A 22,188-nucleotide genomic window follows, 5' to 3' on the forward strand; every position below is an offset into this window, starting at 1 on the left:
ATATATTAAATGTGTATGAGTTGTATGGGCCATTTTCTTTATAGTTTGGGAGTGGGTATGGGGGGGTGGAATATTTACAAACAAGGTTATGGTGTCTTTCCTGAGCAGGAAAAGTAAGTTTTTGGATTTCTATTGTATTATTGTTCAAAAACAATGTTCTTTGTATAAGGAATACTTTCAAAAGCTTGCCAACATTTGAATAGCAGACACACTTTCTTACTCTCCCAACTTTCCGTTTTGCTTTCATTGATGACGCCTTCAAACTACTAGTTAGGAGACCTAAAATAGCTGTGGATAATACCAGACTCTGCCTTCTAGAAAGCATTAGGGCTTTTGATGGGTGGTAAAGACAAAGAGGACCTGGCCCAGAAATGCCAGGAGCTTCATGTCGTCACTCCAGCCTCTTTCATTTGGTAGTAAATATCATTTGATAAGGACTCAGCTGTCTTGTTCAGTCTTATGCAAGTCACTTTCAGTATTTAAGTTTGACACCAAGTGCTTTCAAAGGACCTTTTCTTGTAGTCCCCCGAATCCTGGCCTTATCTCCACTTTACAGACTAGAAAAGTGACATACTAAGAGACTAGGGAACCTGCTCAAGGTTGCATATTTGTAAGTGGAAAAGCTGGTATCAATCCAGAACTAAGAAACCTGGCTTTGGAACCCCACCTCCCCTTCCTTCTCATTTGTTGGGTTTTTTGTTTTGTTTCATTGGTTCATTTTTTGAGAAGGTATCTCTATTATGTAGCACTGGCTGTTTTAGAACTCACTGTATAGATCAGACTGGCCTCGAACTCACAGATATCCACTGGCCTCTGCCGTCCTGGTATTAAAGGTGGATACCACCACACTTAGCATCTTTCTCAGTTATAAATAACACAACTTTGATGGTATAAACAGTGAGTGTTGAAGCAATGCACTAGAGAACCTCTGGTCCCTGGTACCTTGTAGGTGATCAATAGCTGTTTAGTAACTGTCCTGATGCTGAGATTTAGTGCTTATAATTTTAAGCTCTGTTCTGCTTTGGTATACCAGTTAGAAACTTTGAAAACGAATTATCAAGGAGAAATTAGAAACTGAAGTACTGTAAATTGCCATATAGATCCTCATTGGTTAGAAGTCATATCATTGTGAAAGCAGGAAAATCAAGCAATGGATTGAGGAAGTGAGACGAAACTTCATGTTTGCCTTTCTATTTTCTTTCACTCCAATACTTCCAACAGTCACAACATTTGTACTCAAGATGCAGTACCCAAGTGTTGTTTTCCTTAGTGTCAAATAGCTGTGGTCTTGGTATTTACATGGTTGTGTTTCTAAGCGTTGCTTTAAGTGAGCAGTTCCAAGGAATTCAAATTTTGTCTCAAATGTAGAATTACAAAATTAAAAGTAATAAATAAATTGTATGTATTATATCTTGGGAAACATTCATGTAAATGTTTTAGTCATTCAGGATTAATGAAAATTTTGAATGTGCATTGGAGACACACAAGCTATGTTGAATTATTAACTGGTGATAATGTGTTTTTAACCTTTTATTTTTCTCATTGATACTTTTATATAGGAAATTAAAACATACAGAAATATTTTTTCCTTCTTTTTTTTTTTTCTGAGACAGATTTCTCTATAGCCTTGGAGCCTGTCCTGGAACTGGATCTGTAGATCAGGCTGGCCTTGAACTCACAGAGATCCACCTCTCTTTGCGTGAGTGCTGGGATTAAAGGTGTGGCCACCACCACTCTTGCAGTTGTCTCAATCAGGTTTTGTTACATCTATCCCCTGGCATTAGGTTCCAGGACCCCCCCCATACCCAAATTGATGTGTTCAAGTCCCCTCTATAAAAAAGCATATAAGCGCCAGGCGTTGGTGGCACACGCCTTTAATCCCAGCACTCAGGAGGCAGAGGCAGGCGGATCTCTGTGAGTTCGAGACCAGCCTGATCTCCAAGAGCTAGTTCCAGGACAGTCTCCAAAAGCCACAGAGAAACCCTGTCTCGAAAACCAAGAAAAAAAAAAAAATAAAAGCATATAAGCTACATACATCCTCCCATATATATTAGATCATCTCTGGCTTACAATACTCACTAAAATGTAAATTATCTGTAAACAGTATGTACATGTTCAGTATAGATACAGTATTAAAAATATCAAAAGCATATTTTCAGCCTGCAGTTAGTTGAGTCTGTAGGTGTAGAGCCTGAGAGTTCAAGGAACAACTGTCTTTGATAAGCACTCATCAGATTCGCTTTCTGGATTTCTTTATGTGTAATCCAGGAAAAAATACATATTAATTTCTAAACGTGTCTAGCCAGAAGTTGTATTTATGCTTTTATTTACTTAAGACAAATTCTTATTGTGTTTGTCAGTCTTGGCTGGAACTACTACGATGTACTTTTGCTTCAACTCTGGGCACATACCACCACACCACACCCAGTTCAAGCTTTTTTTTCTAGACAGGGTTTCACTGTGTGGCTCTGTAGACCACGCTGGCCTTGAACTCTCAGAGATCCGCCTGCCTCTGCCTCCCAAGGGCTGGGATTTAAGGTATTTGCCACTACTTTCCCGTAATTGTGTGTGTGTGTTTTATCTTTTTGTTGTTTGCTTTTGAGACAGGGTTTCTCAGTAGCTTTGGAGCCTGTCCTGGAACTCACTGTGTAGACCTGGCTGGCCTCGAACGAAAGAGATCCTGCTGTGTCTGCCTCTCAAGTGCTGGGATTAAAGGCGTGTGCCACCACCACCCAGCCAATTCAAGCTTTTAAATTTGCACCTAACTCAAAACATTTTCACTGAGTCCTGATTCTACTATATTGTGAAAATGTTATGTTTCCGTACTCAATTTTGTTGTCTTTTGTTTGTTTTGTTTTTCAAAATAGGGTTTTCCTGTAGCTTTGGAGCCTGTCCTAAAACTCAGTCTGTAGACCAGGCTGGCCTAGAACTCAGAGATCCTTCTCCCTCTGCCTCCTGAGAGCTGGGATTAAAGGCGCCACCATGCCTGTCTCTATAATCACTTTAAAACATTTTAAAGGTTTTTGTAAATAGATATTTCTTCAACAGAGAACTTGGTCGCCTCTTACTAGACATTTGCAATTAAAAACAAACAAGTAATAGTAACTGCCAAGTACAGCTCAACTCCTCCACGCCTAGTTTTGAAAGCACCTGTAAGCAAGAGGCATTGGGTGGTTAGAAAAGTGAAACATTATCACGTGCAGTTTTGTTTAGTTGTTTGATGATCCTCAGCTCATCACTTAAGCAAAAGTTGTGTATGTGTATATTGAGGGGAGGGTGTTAAATTTATGTGGTAGTGCCTAATTTAGTGATTAAAATCTGACCGGACAGAGTTGTCCTTTTTATATTCCATAATCTACGGGCTCTCATCTGATCCTAGGAAATACAACCGAAAATAGCGACAGACTAACAACTCAAAAGTGATACACTGATTTCATGGGTCTCTTCTTGCTGGAGAAGAAATGCAAGTTCCCGGGACACACAGTGTGACCTTCAGTGGTGGGCACCGAGGTCCACGTGTGAGGCTTCTCATGCAGTAGGGGCTGGATGCCCACACCTGAGCTAACACCTGGGCAGCATTTTCACACTTGCCGGTGGCTCCTTAGCTGCAGGGCGGCCGCACAGTGGCGGCTTCCCATTCATGCTCCAGCTACTGTGCAGCCGCCCGCGAGCTCCGAGCGAAGAGCCGGTGCCCGAGGCTCCGGAGGGAGGGCCTCGGCGACGCACTAGTCGCTGCGCCGGGGCCGCCGGCCGGCTCTTCCATAGGTGGCTGCGTTTCCGACTTCGCCCTGGCTCCACTCCGGGGGCTTGACGTGCAAACTTCGCCGGAGCGAGCAGAGAGGGAGGGACCGGCGAGGGGGAGGAGGCGACAGGAGGCGCCTCCGCTTAAGGGAGCCGGCCGGGCGCCGCCGCTCGGACGGACGCGCGGACGGAAGGAAGGAGCGGGGCTGCGGGCCGGCCGGGCCGGGATGCGAGCGGCCGCAGGGTGGGCAGCGGCGGGCCGGGGCGCGGGCGGGCCTGAGGCCGCGGCGGTGTGGCTCGGGGCGCTGGCCTCCCGAGGAGGGCCGGCCGGGCCGGGCAGCCAGCGCCGCAGTGGCGGCCGCAGCCGGCGCCCTACGAGGGCCGCGGGAGGCGAAAGCGAAAGCCAGCTGCGCCGCGGACTTTGCGCCCGGGCGGGGGCGGCGGCGGGGGGGCCGGGGGCTGTCAGCAGCACCGGCCTGCGGGCCGCGCACGCCGCCGGAACTCCGCGGCGCCTCCTTAAAAGCGGCCCCCGCGCCACTCTTTTCCCCCTTTTTGTTACATTGTAGGAGCGGAAAGAATGTCGGAGCGGGCCGCGGATGACGTCAGGGGGGAGCCGCGCCGCGCGGCGGGCGGAGCAGCGGCCGCCCGGCAGCAGCAGCAGCAGCCGCCACAGCCTCTGCAGCCCCAGCGGCAGCACCCGCCGCCGCGGCGCCCACGGCCGGAGGACGGCGGCTCCGGGGCCGCCACCGCCTCGGCCGCCGCCATGGCGACGGTGGGGGAGCGCAGGCCCCTGCCCAGTCCCGAAGCGATGCTGGGACAGTCGTGGAATCTGTGGGTGGAAGCTTCCAAACTTCCTGGGAAGGATGGTGAGTGTCCACGCCTCCCCGTTCCCCACGCCCCCCGCTCCCCCTCTCCGGCCCCGCTCCCGTCCCCCCGCGCCGTGTCCTGTGACCCGCCCCCCTTGGGGGTCAGAGATGCTATCTTTTGCTGGGTGTGGAACGCGGAGGTGCCCACACCTACCCTGTGCGTGCGTGATCGTGCGTCACACTCCTGGCCACTGACCTGCCTCTCCCCTCCTCCTGTGTGTGTATATCTCCTAGGGACCGAATTGGATGAAAGTTTCAAGGAGTTTGGGAAAAACCGCGAAGTCATGGGGCTCTGTCGGGAAGGTGAGTCCGGTCCCCCTCGTGGAGTTTGTACCCAACCCTGGGGAAGTTTTCTTGTTGCCCACCTTCTCTGCTTGCCACATTGAGGATGCTCCTGAAGAGGAGGGAAGGGGTGAATAGAACATTTGAGAAAGTCTGGTTTCTAGGGGGCTCCCTGTAATGGGCAGCGAACTGGATCCCCTCTGGAAATCTGGGTGCTGTCAGAACAGCAATTGAAAGTGATGGACGTAGGAAACCTGTCGGAAGTTTAACCTACATCCTTTCAGTTCAGACCCTGTTATGGAAAACACCCCAGGAGGAAAGAGTTCTCAGTATTGAAAAGTAGTTCTACACATGTTTGAGACGAAACCTTGACCAGCCCTTGGTTTCTTAAGGCAAAGAGTGAATTTTGAACATTATTATTATTGTTTTGTTTTGTTTTGAGACAGTTTCTCTGTAACCCTGGCTGTTCTGGAACGTGCTCTATAGACCAGGCTAGCCTCGAACTCAGAGATCCGCCTGCCTCTGCCTCCCAAGTGCTAGGACTAAAGGTGTGGTCTACCAAGCCTGAGCATTTGAACTTAAAAGTATTTTATCTCCCTGCTTTCTTGTTTGTGTGGGATTTAAAGCGAAAGTTTAGGATACTGCCCAAAGATCGTCACAACCAAGAATGCACTCGGTAGGAATTGTGTGATTATTTGGCTCTGCCAGGTAAGGGGACAGAAATCCAGAATTTCTACTACTTAAGCTGTTTGGTGGAAGGCTACTCTACTTTAGGTGGCTGAAGGTATGCTCTCAATGAGAGTCAGGTTAGGCAGCTGAACTAGATTGACAGGACCCTTTTCTGTGACTCTTAATGCTTAGCTGGGTACTTGGTGATGAGAAAGGTCATGGCCTTGAGTCAAGTTTGGGATATGGAGTACAGAGTTTACATATACCCGTGCAATTTGATTTCTCACCTGTAGCTGTTTATTTTGGCAGAGTTTCTGTTGAAGGCCCAAGAAGGAGAACTTTGGCAGCTGAACTCTAAACGCAGAACTGACTCGTTACACTATAGTCACAGTTGCTGCAGGGTTTTCCTCTTACCTTTTCTTCCCTTTCCCGGCTTTGGCTTTTTTGACTGACCACTTCGTCTGTTGGCATTGCCAAGAAGAATAACACTGGTGGCAGCCCTAGCATTGCTTCCAGTTGGAAGGGATTGTAGCGCAGATGAGCTGATTTGCAGTGAGGTTTGCTGTTGGAGGGCAGAGGGAAAGCACAGGACTAGTTGGTGATGTTGCAATAGGAAAAATCAGTTGTTAGTCCGGTTTTAGTGTTGACTTGGCAGTCTGCCTGGACTTGAAAAATTAAAATGACTAGGTGGCAACCCTGGTAGGAAACGGTAGAGTAGAGCTTTAAGGACCTAATCATAGTCACTCTTGCTCTCAGTTTTCATTCCCAGTGTGGATGGGTTTCCCTTAAATGGCTTCCACATCTCTAACACAGGATGCAGACTGTAGGTAATTCCCGGGTACAGGACAGATGTGTTTTCTCTGAATGCCTTGATCTCTGAGGCTCAACACAGTGTAGTGGCTGAACCCATTTTTATTGTATTTCATGCCTCCTAATGGGAATATAGTCATCAGGTTTTTTATAAAGCTCTAAGGTCTCCAATCTACCTACAGAAGACCAAAGGGGTCGTGAACCTGCTTGTATTACCGATGTGTCAGAATCTGTTAGAGAGTGGTGTAGGTGGTTTTTGTTGTTTGTTTTGGGCAGGGTTTTCCTATGTAACTCTTGACTGTCCTGTCACTTACTGTGTAGATCTCCCAGCCTCTGCTTCCAAAGTTGTAGAGCTCTGGGATTAAAAGTGTGTACTACTATATGGTTTGCTCCTTTGAAAGCTGCTCTCCATTTGAAAGATGCTCAGTTGGGCTGGAGAGATGGCTCAGTGGTTAAGAGCACTGGCTGCTTCTTCCAAAGGACCCTGGTTCAATTCCCAGCACCCACATGGCAGCTCACTACTGTCTGTAACTCCAGTTCCAGGGAGTCTGACACCTTCACACCAATGCACATAAAATAAAGTTAATTGTTTAAAAAAAAAAGAAAGATGCTCAGTTAATCAGGTTGGCTAGAATTTAGGCTTGCATAATTCGAGTAAAGACTGAAGTTTAGTTCAGGGAGTTCTTCATTTGTGGCTGAAAAGTCCAATCTTAATGAAAGATTGGGGTTACCTTGACTTTTAAAAAAGGCCAGGGAAATAGCTGTGTTGGTAAAGAGCTTACTGTGCAAGGCTGAGACCTGAGTTTGATTCCTGGAATCCACATTACCCACCCACTCCCCACTAAAAGAATGCCTGTTGGTGCATGCTTTAAATCCCACTGCTGAGAGGGAGGGAGAGAGGTGTCTGTATCCCTGGGGCTTCGTGTCCAGCCAGTCTAGTCCACTTGGTGGGCTACAGATTTGGGAGAAAGCATGTTTAATAAAAAGAAAAAGAAAAGAGGTGAGACGGGCAGAGGTGGTACAGGTCTTTAATCCCAGAACTGGGGGCTGCAGGGGGTCGGCAGGGGCAGGCAGATCTCTTGAGTTTGAGGCTAGCCTGGTCTACAGAGTTCCAGGACAGCCAGACCTACACAGAGAAACCCTGTCTTGAAAGAAAAATAAAAAACTAAGGTAGGTGTCTCCAGAGAAACTTCTTTCCCCTACATAAATGTATGCATCCAAACAGACCCAGCTCAACCCTTCAAAACAAAACAGAACAACAAACAGAAAAAAAATGATGGAACACACCTGTACCTTCTCTTGACATTGTCAGGACTTTTACCATTGTCTTAAGATTATCTCCTGCCAGCAAATGATATTGTGGAATTAAATCTATATGAATTGCTTTTATCAGTGAAGTTAAATTGAGAAGAAATATGTAGATAAATTGATTGTATTAATGAAACACAAAGTGAAAACTCCATTATCGAAGATTTTTAGGATATATACCTGATTCCTTAATTCTTCAGTTTGTGATTATGAGCCAACAAACAGAACATAGGGTGTGAAGTGAGTTGTTTTATCTCTGGAAATAACTTTTCTTGTTTGGGAAAAGATATGGTAATACTTCTTTCCCAAGGTTATTGTAGAGGGTGGAAATAAATTATGTAGCATAAAATGACTTGTTGCACAGTGACTTCTTTTGACCCTTTCAACTCCTGGTAGTGTTAGAACTGACTTTGCAATTTGCCCTTTATCTAGGCATCTTTTCAACTTAGGACCCTTGAATGGGCTCCCTGGGATCAAAGTTCTGCTGAAAGTATATGCAAAATAATGTGTGCTCCTACCCTCTGGGACAAATGGCCATAGCCACTTCCTGGATTCTCAGTGCCAAAGTTCAAAACTGCAAAGCTAGATGCTCCTGTGTTTTTTCTCTTTTCTTCCGTATCTGGCTTTAGCCAGTTCATGCATGGCAATAACTGCCCCAAAATTGATGCTGTGGAAGAAACTTGGTGGAAATAGCATCATCCCTGATTTAGCTAATATATCATGTCTGGTCTTTTAGCATAGTTGGTGCATGTTAGGATATGTCAGTTATCTTCCAGAGACCAGCCTGTTGCTCATCTGCATCCAGACTTCATACTGCCTTTTTCTTTATTTTTTTAAAAATTTATTTATTATGTATATGGTGTTCTCCCTGTATATATATGAAGACTGCATCAGATCTCACCATGGATGGTTGGGAACCACCATGTGGTTGTTGAGAATTGAACTCAGGACCTCTGGAAGAACAGCTAGTGTTCTTAACCACTGAGCCATCTCTCCAGCACCCATATTGTCTTTTTCAATAACTTAAAGTGTTAGTTGATAGCACAATGGATTTTGGTGAGCTAAGATTTGAATGACTGAACTCAAAAGATAAATTATCTTTTTCTTCAGTTTTAAATTGAAATTCCTTTTTTGTGGAGAGGGTTGCTTTTTCAAGACAGGGTTTCTCTGTGTAGCCCTGGTTGTCTCTGTAGACCAGGCTGGCCTCAGACTCAGAGATCCACCTGCCTCTGCCTCCCAAGAGCTGGGATTAAAGGTGTATGTCACTACCTGGCTTAAATTAAATTCTACTTTTAAAATGTCACACATTGTTCATTTCTAAAACTTAAATTTAGATGGCATTTAAAAGTGTGAATAGCTGGCTGGGAATTTGATATTAATGTTTACATTGGTAGGGAGACTTAAAGGATAAAATGTTAAATACTTGAATTTCAAAGCAACATTTTACAAATAGATTATGTCATGGTGGGAGTCAACAGTGATGATGGGACATTGTCTTTGCTTTGGGAATTAATCTCTAGCTTCACTGAAGTCCATTTGTATAACAAGCCACCCTGAGTTTTTTATTTTTTATTTTTTTCCTGTTCTCTGTGACTCTTTGAACGTGATTATGTGATGGCACTTCTTTATTGTGTACATTCCTGGGAACAGAGGCATCGTGGATGGAGGCATTACCCGACTTCTGTGTGCTGTTGGGCTCAGTGAACATTTGCCAAGATATAAAACGGGGTTACTAGGGAGGTTGGATTAAAGGGAAGATACCCATACTCCATTTTCAGTCATGGGATTGGGGGTGTGTATAGGGCCATTGTCATTTGGCTCTAGGAGAGGCCAGAGACTTTCAGTGCTTGTTATTGCTTTGCCCAGAATTTAGTGCCCACTTAAATTTTTTGGAAAGGGTAAAGACAAATGCTACCTCTTAGTTGTGATATTTAGACCCAGGAGATCTAGCAACCCAGAATGATGTCCTTACTTGTAGTAGGGATGCTGCAGAAAGAGGTGAGCAGGTGCACTGGCAGCTAGGTGTTTGGTGTTTTAAAGAGAAGCTGGTGAGGTGGGTAGCCCGCACACAGACAGCGCTAACTCAGCAGTACCAACCTGTCCTAGCTAGGCTTACTATTGCTATGGGAGAACATCAGGTTAACTCAGCAGTACCAACCTGTCTTAGCAGGCACACTGTTGCTATGGGAGGAAAGGGCTTGGGCTTACACTTCCACATCACAATTCACCATCAAAGGAAGTCAGGACAGGAACTCAAGCAGGGCAGGATCCAGAATCAGGAGCTGATTGCAGAGGCCATGGAGGGAAGCTGCTTACTGGGTTGTTCATTATGGTTTGCTCAGCTGTTTGTTAGTTTTTGCTGTTGTTGTTTTTGTTTGCTTGTTTGTTTTATTTTTAATTTTGAACCAGGGTTTCTCTGTGTAGCCCTGGGTATTCTGGAGCTTGCTCTGTAGATCAGGCTGTTCTCTCGAACTCAGATATCCACCTGTCTCTGCCTCCCAAGTGCTAGTACCAAAGACATGCCAACACCCAGGCTACCCTGCTTTTTTTACAGAACTCAGGACTGCCAGCCCAAGGATGTCACCATATACAGTGGCCTGGACCCTTCCCCATGGATCACTAATTAAGAAAATGCCCAGTAGGCTTGTCTTCAGCCTAGTTTATGTAGGTTTTTTTTTGTTTGTTTGTTTGTTTGTTTGTTTTTGTTTTTTGTTTTTTTTGGTTTTTCGAGGCAGGGTTTCTCTGTATTGTTTCGGAGGCTGTCCTGGAACTAGCTTGGTAGACCAGGCTCGTCTCGAACTCACAGAGATCTGCCTGCCTCTGCCTCCTGAGTGCTGGGATTAAAAGTGTGTGCCACTACCACCAGGCTTTTTTTTTCAATAATTTATTTTTTTATATTCCAATCCTACTTCCCTCTCCTTCCTCTCTTCCCATTCCTCCCACTTCCCCTCCAGCCCACCTCCCATCTGCTCCTTGGAGAAGACATGGCCTCTCCTAGGAATTTTACTAAATCTAGCCCATCATCTCCTTGCGGCACAGGACCAAGGCTCCTCTCCACCCCCACACCTCTGTGTCTAGGCTGAGCAAGGTGTCTCTCCATATAGAATGGGCTCCACTAAGTCAGTTTGTGCATTAGTGTTAGGTTTTGGACCCACTGCCAGTGGCCTGATGTGACTGGAGGCATTTTCTTAGTTGAGGTTCCTTCCTCTCAAATGGCTTTAGCTTGTGTCAAGTAGACAAAAACTGCAGCACACACCTTTCTCCTTTTCTAGTAGGGAAGAATGGTTTGTGGTTAGTTAACTGAAAATAGGTGTTTACTTGTAATACTCTTAAAGATACTATATTATAGCCCTAAAATCCTTTTCCTGAAATACTTCATTTTTTCTTTAGGGATTGTCATATTTGGTCCCCAAACCCAAGGTTTTCTTATGCATGATTTGGAACACAGAAAAACAAATTATTATTATGTTTTTTAGCCTCCTTGTAGCCATCACAGGACTCCGGTGACTGAGTCATGGCCCAGTCTTGCTTCATCTCCGCCCCACAGTGAATTGTTTTGAAGCATTATCACAGTCAGCATAGCATTCTGTCTTCTTTCTGTCTGACCGCTTAGGCTTCACCTTTGTTGTATATAACATGGAGTCCTTGGGTATGTTAGGGCTTTTTTTTTTTTTTTTTTTTTTTTTTTTGAGGCATCCAGGGTTGCCATTTCTTTGATGTCCCTTGTGTGTAAGAGGTCTGCCGGTGATAGTCCTTATAGTCTATTTACATGTAAGCTGGAGATTTTAAACCAAACCTCTTAAGGTATCATTGAAGTCTGCATTCTTTGCCTTGACATACCTGGATGCTTGTTGTATGTGAATGCCCTTTGGAGGAGTGCTTAGGTGGTCTGGTTGTAAAGTGTAGGCCCCCTGCAGATGAACAACAATGCTGCAGTGATGAGGTAGATTGTCTCACTTGCAACTGTCTGCAGATGTGCATCAGTGCAGCAACGATGAGAGCAGCTACCTGCCTGACAAGACAGCATCCATGTGCACTCTGTATGTAGCTGTAGTGTGTGTATTTACACTCAGGACAAGCAACCTTGGGAGATCCAGACAGGCACTTCTCCCCCAGGCTTCCTTCCTGCCTCAATCACCATATATATTCCAGGCAAACTAGAGTCTGTGGTTCAGTACTACCGGTGACTTCTTATGTTGCCAAACAATTGAAAGAACAACTCAAAGATGGCATCATGGCATGTGACACTTATGTGAAATTCATCTGTCAGTGTCCCCTAAGGAAAACTGTTGGGACATGGCCACAGGCAGTCATTTACTTACATCTGTGGCTTCTGTCTCCACACGGTACACAGCAGTGTTGCCGGGGGAGGCGGGGAGAGGCACACAACTTGTCTGGTCATCATGGGAGAAGGTGACTGACTTTTTCCTCATAAGTTCTGTGGGTGATGAAAGGGAACCCTTCCACTGAACTCAGTTGACATCCCTGTAGGTACTCTGTATCGAGGGGGTGAAGCTGTGTTCCTGAGCCAAGTTTATTTACTGTTGGAGGATCTGAGTTAGAAGGAAATGCAAGGAGAGGAAAATGGCTGTGCTTCAGGTAGTTTTTCTTTAAAGTAAATTTTTTTGTAAGGCAGTCTCCTTATAAACAGTATAAATCAGGATGTCCTTGAACTCCAAGAAATCCTGGCTTTGGCTCCCAGTTGCTGGCCACCACGCCCAGCCATGTCTTATCTAATTTAGAATTTATTAATTTTTATTTTTTCAAATCACTTTATTCTGATTAACTCACTAATAAAAACATCACCCAACTCATTCAAAGAAAGCACTTCACTCTTGCCCAGTCATGAACTCTCTTTCACTTTGGCCATATATCTTTGCTTTCTGAGGTAAATACTTTCCTAGATCAGTTCACACACAGAGCAGCAGAACTATTGTTATCCTGGTTTCCAGGAACATTGGGCCATGACGATGATGCTTAGATTTTATTAAGTTGCAATAATAGCACATAAAAATTCAGAAAAAGGAGCATAGAAGTTTTCTGAGATGTTTTTCACTTAAACTTTTTGTTTGTTTTTTTGGTATTTTGAGACAGGGTTTCTCTGTATTGTTTTGGAGGCTGTCCTGGAACTTGCTTGGTAGTTCAGGCTGGCCTCAAACTCACAGAGATCCGCCTGCCTCTGCCTCCCAAATGCTGGGATTAAAGGCGTGTGCCACCAATATCTGGCTTCACTTAAACTCTTGAGAGCCTCTTCTATCCTTTAGCTGACTTAGAGAAACCAGAGTTTTGTATGAGGTCTTGGGAATTATAGGAAGGCTTTATTTGAAAGAAAAACTGTGTTTTGATTAAGAAATGTAGTCTGCACTTACAGATCCCATGTCTTTGTGATTTTGTGTTTGCTAAAATACATAATAGCACTTAGCATAGTCCTTGGTGAATACCCAAGCCTTGGGTGACTTGGTTTATGGAAACTGCAGAGTTGGCTGTTGAGAGCTGTCCTACGTTCATTTTTTACAGGTTCTCGTAAACTATCTCAGGAGGAAAGAATAATGTACATATCACTATGGTATATGACCTACATATGATGTAGGTTCCTAGTTTTGCTTTTCTTTTTTTGGGGGGGGGGGGTAGGGGAGTTTCAAGACCAGGTTTCTCTGTATAGTCCTGGCTGTCCTGAAACTCAACTCTGTAGACCATGCTGGCCTCGAGCTCACAACTTACAGAGATATGCCTTCTTCTGCCTCCCAAGTGTTGGGATTAAAGGCATATACCACCACTGCCCGGCTCATTTTTGCTTTTCTGCAGTTTACTATTTTCTCTGCTCTTTCCAAAACATTTTTAAAATTAGTGTTCTAAATAATGGGCTTCATTATGACGTTTTTGTACATACACGTCATTGTACTTTTTTTCAGGTTAAGTTTGGTGAATATGTTTAATGCTATAGTTATTGTTAACAGTTGTCTCCATCTTAGAGATGAGAAAAGTTTCAGAGCTGTGAGGTAATTCACCAAGATCTCAAGGCATGTAACCTTGCACCCCGGGTATGCCTGCCCTCCAGCCTGCATGCTTAGCCACCTGCTGCTGTGCTACACCAGGCCACGCGTGCACCTGCTCACCGTGAGCGTGGGCAGGTCAGGCTAGCCTTTGTTTCCTCACGTGGTGAGAAACGTGGACTTCACTAAAACCAGTCTCTCCGGGCCGCCACAGCCATGGTGAGCTTCCGAGGAGTGTGAACTGTGTGCTTTGGGAATGATGGGCTTCTGTGGAGTGTGAACTGTGTGCTGTAAAATGATAGACTTTTAAGAGAGATTAAATGAAAGCTGAGATTGTAGCAGATAGTAAATACAGTCATCTGGGATTTGTACCTTTAAAAAAATCCTTAGAGGATTCTGGAGAAGGGAAATTTTACTCTTCTACATCCTCTCAGTGCAAGATTGCTTTTAATCACATTGATATTCAAACTTTATGGCAGTAGTTTTAATAAATGTGCCTTGTGATTATTAAAGTATATTTTGATTGAAGTTCTAAGGAAAAAAAGAAGCTATTAGTAGACTTAACAGTTGGAGTTACTCTACTTTTGAGAGAAAGGCAGAGGGTTATATTTTTATTCGTCTTATACAGCAGGTATTATTATAAATGAGCAAAGGAAAGAAAAGAATGATTCAGACACTAACAATGTGTAACTAGGTTCAACATTCTTACTCCTCTTTGTAACAAAGACTCTGGGAGTGTGAAATGCTTTTTCTCTTGGGAATGGCAAGGAGATAGTAACAGCCATCACTAGCTAGAATAAAACCTCAGGTCAGACCATTTCTGACCTAGGTTTTATCAGTATTTTCTGTAATGCTGAGCTCTAGTGAAAACTGGAGGTTTTAACATATAACCAATGAGTGTGTTAGGCTTTAGGCTTTTTGGTTTGGTTTGGTTTGGTTTTTTTAGACAGGGTTTTTCTGTGGCTTCAGAGGCTGTCCTAGAACTAGCTCTTGTAGACCAGACTGGTCTCGAACTCAGAGAGATCCACCTGCCTCTGCCTCCCGAGTGCTGGGATTAAAGGTGTGGGACACCACTGCCCTAGGCTTTAGGTTTTATATCCCCCCCCCCCCTTTTTTTTTTGAGACAGGGTTTCTCTGTATTGCTTTGGAGGTTGTCCTGGAATTCACTGTGTATACCAGGCTTGAACTCAGAGATCCACTTTCCCCTGCCTCCCGAGTGCTGAGATTAAAGGCGGTGTGTGCCACCAATGCCTAGCTAGGCTTTATATCTTAAAAAAAGGACTTTTCAGAGATGTGTGGAGAACCCAATGTAGTTAGCACCATTCATGTATACGTTCCTTCTTGACACGAGCCATTTCGGCTAAAGGATAGCCCTCTAACTTTGAAAGTGCTTAGCTTTAGGAAGCACTCTGTCGACCTTGTCTTTGTTTTGCTTGTTTCCATATGGACTTTCCAGAGATCAGTGTCTGTAATGAGATCAGTATCTGTATTGTTTGAGAACCACAGTGCTGAATCCTTGTCTTCAAAGTATATTCAGAGATTGTGTGCAGTCATTAGGTACTGTAGAAAAAAGACACCATCTGGCATATTAAAAAAAAATCAGCTTTATGGAGGCAGTATTGGGAACTTCCATTCCAGAGTTAAATCTGTGTTCAGATCTCACCTCGGATTAAAGGCATGCGCCACCAACACCCGGCCAGATAGATCTCACCTCTACCAGGGAAATGATTTAAAAAAGTTGCGTTTCTTCACCAGGTGTCCATTGACTACATGTAAATAGATATGAGTATACCCGCTAGTTGGGAGCATTCAGTGACACTGCATGTTGTCAGTAATGAAAACACTGCCTTCAATTAAATGCTCCTGAAGAGCTGTCAAGGAGCAGCAGACAGTGAAATGTAGGTTTTAACAGACAAGATACAGTATGAGCAAACCAGCAGTCTTAGGTTGCTGGCCAGAGTGCAGCAAGTGAGCATGAGTTTTATGCTTCCTTGGATGATAGGAGAAAAGTCCAAAGTGGGAGGTGATATTCCTCCTCCCATTCACAATCTCTCTTCACTCTGACTTGCCGAGGGAAGCCCAGTGCGAGTGTTCACTCTTTTCTGTTCGGACAGATTGGCACATACTTTTTTGAGGGAAGCCTTTAGTTTGTTCATATTTAGACTCCTTCCTGGAATGCTTTCCAGACCCTATTTTCTAGGCAGAAAAAGATTGACGATAGGCAACAGAATAAGGCATCCACCCTGCATTGGAGAATGATCAGAGACAGAAATGAGAACACTGTGTGATTTTTGTATATGGAGAGATAATCTGGGGTTTTCTGCCTAATGAAGGAATTTAGAAAATTACCTTTTCAATTCTTGAAACTTTCCTTTTATTTCTAGAAGTTCTCTAAGTTACTCCGTTCTTTTTAGAACTATATAAAAAGTCCTATTATAATGGGAAAATGTTGCAGAGGTCTGTTTTAGAACATTTCTCCTTCCCTTCTTTCCAAACCCTCCCTCATATTTCTCTTTGCTCTCTTTACAATTTGGCCTCCTTTTTTCACTAATTTGTTATGTGTGCATGTATGTATGCACATATGTTCCGAAATATAACCTGCTCGGTCTATATGATGTTACTTGTATGTATGTTCTCAGGGCTGACCATTTGGCGCTGGATAACCAGTTGACATGCTCTTCCCTGGGGAAGCTATTTCTCCCCTCTCAGCATTTCTCAGTTGCCTGTAGTTCTTTGTGTAAGGCTGAGACCTCATGGGCTTTTCCTCACCTGCTTTGGCGTGTCCATCCTTGGTCAGCTCATACCTGGGCAGTCATGCTGGTAAGATTTGACGGTGTAGCTTCTGCCATTATTAGGAGGCACAGACTCACAGCAAGCTCCCTGCTCTTCTGGCTCTTAGAGTCTTCCCAAGCCTGGCCATCTCTGAGCCTTAGAAGCTGATTTCTAGTATTAGTCATGGTTTCCCTCTTGTTGAATAGAATTTTTTTGTGTGTGTGGAGGGGTTTCGAGACAGGGTTTCTCTGTAGGTTCTGAGGCTGTCCTGGAACTCTCTTCGAAGACCGGGCTGGCCTCGCACTCACAGAGATCCGCCAATCTGCCTCCACCACCCATCTTGTTCAACAGGTCTCAAGTTCAATGATGGAGTTGTTGGTTACTGCCACAGTATGTGCGCCACTACTTACCCTTAGCGCCATTTGTCATGCTGGTTGTTGGTGTGGATCATAGACAACAGACCTCACAGCTGGGTAGGATTGTTAGTTGCCTCTCTTGGACAGTCCTGGCCAACACTTCAAAAAAGGGCTTTTCATGTCTGGTAGTGGGGTTTTTAAGTTAGACGGTCTTTTGTTCTTGGAGGAACCATTGTTACTCAGATGAGTAAAGTTCATTAAAACTGTATATGTATATCTGTACAGGATTGCATGTTACACATTTTTTCGGCAAATAGTCAGTAATAGTATTGCTTACCGGTTTTTTCAGCACCCTTAATTGTTATTTCATCTCTCTGTATTTCCTTTTTCCTTCTCCTTGAAGAGCCCTTCTTTCTGTTTCTCCTGTCAGATCATTTGTATCCTGCTATTGCTCTCTACATCTCTCTACCTTCTTCTCTATTACCTCCTCCTTCTCCCAGAGAACACCCCATTTCCCTGATGATTACTAGTATCTGGGTATCCCCTCCTTATTGCTCCTCTCAAGGCAGTGGTCCTGTTTTACTTTTCCTGGTTTCTGTAGTTACTCCAGGCTGTGTACTCACATCTGAAGCTATGTAGTTAGGAACCTTTGATGAGAAAGAACATACACCATTTATCAATATGATGTTTTCTAGTCCCATAATTTACCTGCAAAATTCATGACTTCATTTTCTTTATAGCTGAGTAGGATTCATATCACAGTACATACATATCACATTTCATTGTCCAATATTTCATATTTCAATGTTGGTAGGCAGGACACAGACTTGGTGTTAGACTTCCTGACAGTGCAAATCTTTCTTTCAGGATGTTGTAGATGCTTTAACAGTGCTTTGCCTCAGTTCATGCCTTTAGCTTCATCCCCAAAAGCATTTGAAAAGCAAATTGTCTGGGTCTTACTTGGGCTAGAGGCTGAAGATAGAATTACAGACCTGTTGGGAAGGCACAGTTGTCGTTCCCTGGCTAGCTAAACCAGTCAGCAGCTATTTGTATAAAGAGTTACCAAATGTAAGCGCCAGGCTTTTTGATAGGTGCAGGAGATTGAGTTAAGAGTCCTGGCTCTCTAGAAACACAATAAACGCACATTTTCATGGGCTAAGTGCTTCACAATCAATTAAGAAGGCTAAGAAGTGGATTTGAATTAACATGATCAAGGGAGACTTTCTTGGGGATTTCGTATCGAGCTGGGGATAGTGATGAGAAAGAAGCAGTATCCAGGGGGAGGGTGTCTCTGAATGGTCACCAGGAGGAGTCTGATGGAGAAGAGGATCGGACCACAGAAGCCCAGGTAAGGAATTCAGGTGGATTATAAGTGTAATGGGAACCTACTTGTTGAATGGACTGATCTAATCTGTGCTTCAGGAAAATTCACTCGTAGATTGTTTGTAGATTGTAGTGTGGAATGACTGCATTACCAGGTGAGATGTGATAGTGTAAGGTTTGTTGATAGCAGTAGACATGCAGAGAAGTTCAAGATATAACTGGGACTTGACATTCAGTAAAGAATTGGTTGTGGATGAGAGAGATCGTTCGGATTTGTAGCTTGAGCCCTTGAAGGGTTCGGTGAATGAGCTCAGACATGGTGGAGCCCATGCTGAGGTCCTGGTTGGAAATCTGGTGAACTGACTACATTGTTTGATGCATTTATTGGACATTCGTGTGCAGCTATGAATCAGCCCCTGAATGTTTAGTTTGGGACTTGATGTAACCCCTTATAGCAGAACTCTTAGGGTCAAGGCTGCATCATCAAATGACAGACAGTGAACAAGCTAATTTTGTTGCATTGAGTATCTGTAAACAATCAGTTAGGACCAAGGGTTGTGCTTCTAGTCAGTTCACACTGAAGGGCAGCTGAGGGAGAAATCTCCACTGAGATGATGGGGAAATCAGATGAGTGTAGTGATGCAGACTCTGTGAAAAGAAGAGACCGTGTTGATCATGGTACCCTACCAGGTACTGTGCAGGACAGAACTGGGTTAGAGAAGTCGGTAAAGTCCACAGTATAAACATCACATTTCATTGTCTAATCACTGCTTGTATGACATTTGGGTTGTTTCCATTTCCTAGCTATTGTGAATAGAGCAGCAGTGAACATGGCTGAGCAAGTATGTGTGGAGTAGGATATTGAAGGCTTTGTACATATGCTTCATCAGCATGGAGAAGGCACGTACTGTTGTGAGGCTCTAAGAATTAGAGCAGCAGTGGAGAGGGAAGTGTGGACATCTCGGAGTTTGCTTTGAAAAGGAATGGAGAAATGAAACCGTAGCAGGAGACATGGGAAGAGTACTTTAACCTGGTTACTCTAAAGCGTTGGGCTGCCCGCGTTGGGCTGCCCGTGGGGATAGTGCACACGTGAAGAATTTGAACCCTGAAAGACTGGATAACTACAAGGGTGCCCTTGAACTGGTCAGGGATGTGAGTCTCAGAGGAGCCACAAGAAGGTGATGTTTGGGCACAGTCAGAGTCCACCCCACACACACCCTTGTAAATGGGAGGAAAAAGTCAGTGAATTCAGTTGCTATGTGCAGTTGTAGAGTACGGTTAGGTGTGCTTCTGTAGAAGGGAGAAGATGGAATTGAGAGTGGGTGGGAGAAGGAATTTTGTCATTTTTTTTCTTCAGTATCTGGACAGGGAGATACCCAGTTAAACAAGCAATTATGCACACTTGTGAGACGTCCGCATGTTGCAGTCAAGTGCTGTTGGAGGCTGGAGTAGGGAGGCAGAATCAATTCACACAGGCATCGTAGAGGAGGCAGGGAGAGTTAGCTGGGCTGGGCTTTCTGGAGATAGCAGGGAGACGATGGAGGGCAAGAAGTGGGTCTGAGGAGATGGGTGTGTACTGTTGTCATGAATGAGTCGGATGCCTCAGTGGAGGTAGAAGGCAGGTTGGGGGCATGTGGACTACCTCATATAAGTGCAATGCCTGTGTTTCTAGGCATTGATAAGCTAAGGAAGTAAGATGATGAAGTATGTTTATAAAATCGAAAACGGATTATTTTCACCTGGCAAAACCATTTAATGATTTGCGCTTGTGTGTTTATTCCCTCACTTCTCTTATATTTTACTGTGCACCTGTTTTGGTTTTCAGTCTTCAGGAAGTATGTACTATAATGACAGAGATGGGCAGCAGTTAAAAACAAAGTAAAACACATATGTTAGGGGATACATTTGTGTGGCTGCTGCTATTTAAAATGCTGAGAATGTTTTTTTCTCTCACCCTTGTGTCAGTCGATGAGATTGAAGCCATAATAAAAAGTCTTTCCTTAAAGAAAAGCCTAAGACCAAAATAAAAGGAATACTACCAAATCAGTTCAAAGCAAGTGTTTGCCCTGAAAAGCAGGTAAGGGCACAACAGAAAAGAAACCACAGACCAATTTCTTTGAGCATGCGTGCAAAAATTCTCAACAAACTACTTGCAAACCAAATTCAGGAACTTGTTGAAATCATATAATCAAGTGGATTTCATCTCAGAAAGGCAAGGTAGGTTCAGCATGTGCAAATCAAGAAATGTAATCCAGAATAAACAAACGAGAAACCACATGCCGTGTGGGTTTCAGAGTAGCAAATTTTGTGGATTCGAAGAACAGGCAGGGACGGGAGTGGCCAGAGAGCTGTAGAAGAGAGCAGGTATGGAAGAACTGGAGACTACTGGGGAGGCCGAGGGCAGTTGTAGGCCATTGCAACCTAAGTATTTTCCTAGTCCGTGACCTGCCTGGCCTGGCCCTGCCAAGCTGTTTAATTCTTCCCTGGGCTGTGTCAGAGCAGTGGTGTCCTGGTTCCACTCACGTAACAGGAGTCTTCCCCCTGCAAACCTCACACTGCCTGTCCTTTCTGATGGGGCAAGTGCCGCTCCTGCCTCTCACCCCACTTTTTTCCACACGGTGTCACCTCACTTCATAACACTAACCAAAAGTGTCAGTATAAAACAGAACCCCTCTCCTGGTCAAACAGCTGTTGTGCGTAGTTCTGGGGTATGGACCCCGAAGTTTTTACAAAGGTCATTGTTAAACTTGCAGAATTGTCAGGGACATTAAAACAGTGAAGATCACCCACTAACACCAACCTTCCTGAAGGACACGGGTGTCATCTAGTGGGGTAGCATTCTGTTCCCTTGTTGGCTGTAGTTTGAAAGACCATTGTCTCTGTTCCAGTGTTGTAGCACTCTGTATTTTGGTTGAGTAGCAATATGCTCTGAAGAAAGAGCAATCAGCCGGGCAGTGGTAGCACAGAAGTACAGGCAGGCAGATACCTGAGTTCAAGGCCAACCTGGTCTACAGAGTGAGTTCTAGGACAGCCAGAGCTGTTACATGGAGAAACCCTGTCTCAAAAAAATTTTTTTTGGTTTAGGGCTAATGGTATTTACTTACATAAATAAGTGACAGTGTGCCTAAGTCTTCTCTTACACGACTGGAATTTTCTTTCCCAAAATAAACTATTTTTTTCTTTAGTCTCTGAATAGGTTATTTTCTGCCTTCACATTATTCGTTTCTTGGCTGTTTTCTCTCTGTTCTGATGAACTGCTGGAGCAGAGATGGAGTACTGTAGGTCTTATATGCCACCCCTTTGTTCCCTTTATCTTAGTCTGTTAGGCTTTTCGTTGTCCACTGCCAGCTGCAGTGAACTGTTCTTCTAAAGATCTTGTGTTAGCAGATATTTTCTTAAAAGCCGATGGTTGTTGCTGAAGATAATCTGTTATGTGAGTTTATAATCTGTTCTTGAATCATGTTATTCTCATATAGTGACAGTTATGCCAGGGAAACCAATAAAACAAGGTTTGATTCATGTAAGTCTAGACATTTCACAAAGATCTTTTTTTTCCTTCCTCTTGTAAATGTGAAGACACTCCTTAAATATTAGTATTTTGATGGATGGCATTTAAGAATTATGAAAACATGAGAAATTCTGATAGCCATACAGTACCCATTTAATAATATTTTATTACATTTTATTCTGTTGTGTGTATGGGAGGGGGGAGACACCTAGACCCAGAGAGAGGGGGGGAGGGAGAGAGAGAGAATAGCAGAGAGAGAATGTGGCAGTTAGAGAGCAACCTTTTCTCTTTTGTCCCCCTACCTTTTGGTCGATGCTCTGAGGCATCTTGTGGAAAGAGGCTTCAGTCAATACCAGAGTAACAATTCGAAGTAGTAATGGTCATCTCAGCTGTGGCCATTTGCACACTTAGTGTGAGGCACTCAATGAACAACTTCATATGGATAACCTACCTTCATTTTAATGAGAATTTGGAGCTCAAGTAAGATAGCTTGTCAGTTGCAGTCGGTAACAGGCGAGGTTGTGTTTCTGATCTGGACGACTCAAAACTAGTCAGGCACC

General features: G+C 44.1%; 1 protein-coding gene across 5 annotated transcripts in view; it reads left to right on the forward strand.

Moving 5' to 3' along the window:
- Positions 1-22,188, forward strand: part of Atxn7 (ataxin 7) — a 141,305-nt gene that overhangs the window by 48,799 nt on the left and 70,318 nt on the right. For 4 of the 5 annotated variants that reach the window (XM_040747614.1, XM_040747616.1, XM_040747617.1 and 1 more), the window contains exons 3-4: positions 4,308-4,607; positions 4,842-4,910. In XM_040747614.1, the coding sequence (XP_040603548.1) occupies positions 4,319-4,607; positions 4,842-4,910 (358 nt within the window). In that variant the 5' untranslated portion in view covers positions 4,308-4,318. Of the gene's footprint in view, positions 1-3,852; positions 3,986-4,307; positions 4,608-4,841; positions 4,911-22,188 lie in introns of those variants that run through there. The other variant, XM_005076395.4, reaches the window with a different exon arrangement.

This window comes from Mesocricetus auratus, unplaced genomic scaffold (genome assembly GCF_017639785.1).
Source record: "Mesocricetus auratus isolate SY011 unplaced genomic scaffold, BCM_Maur_2.0 Super-Scaffold_100006, whole genome shotgun sequence".
NCBI classification, from domain to species: Eukaryota; Metazoa; Chordata; class Mammalia; order Rodentia; family Cricetidae; genus Mesocricetus; species Mesocricetus auratus.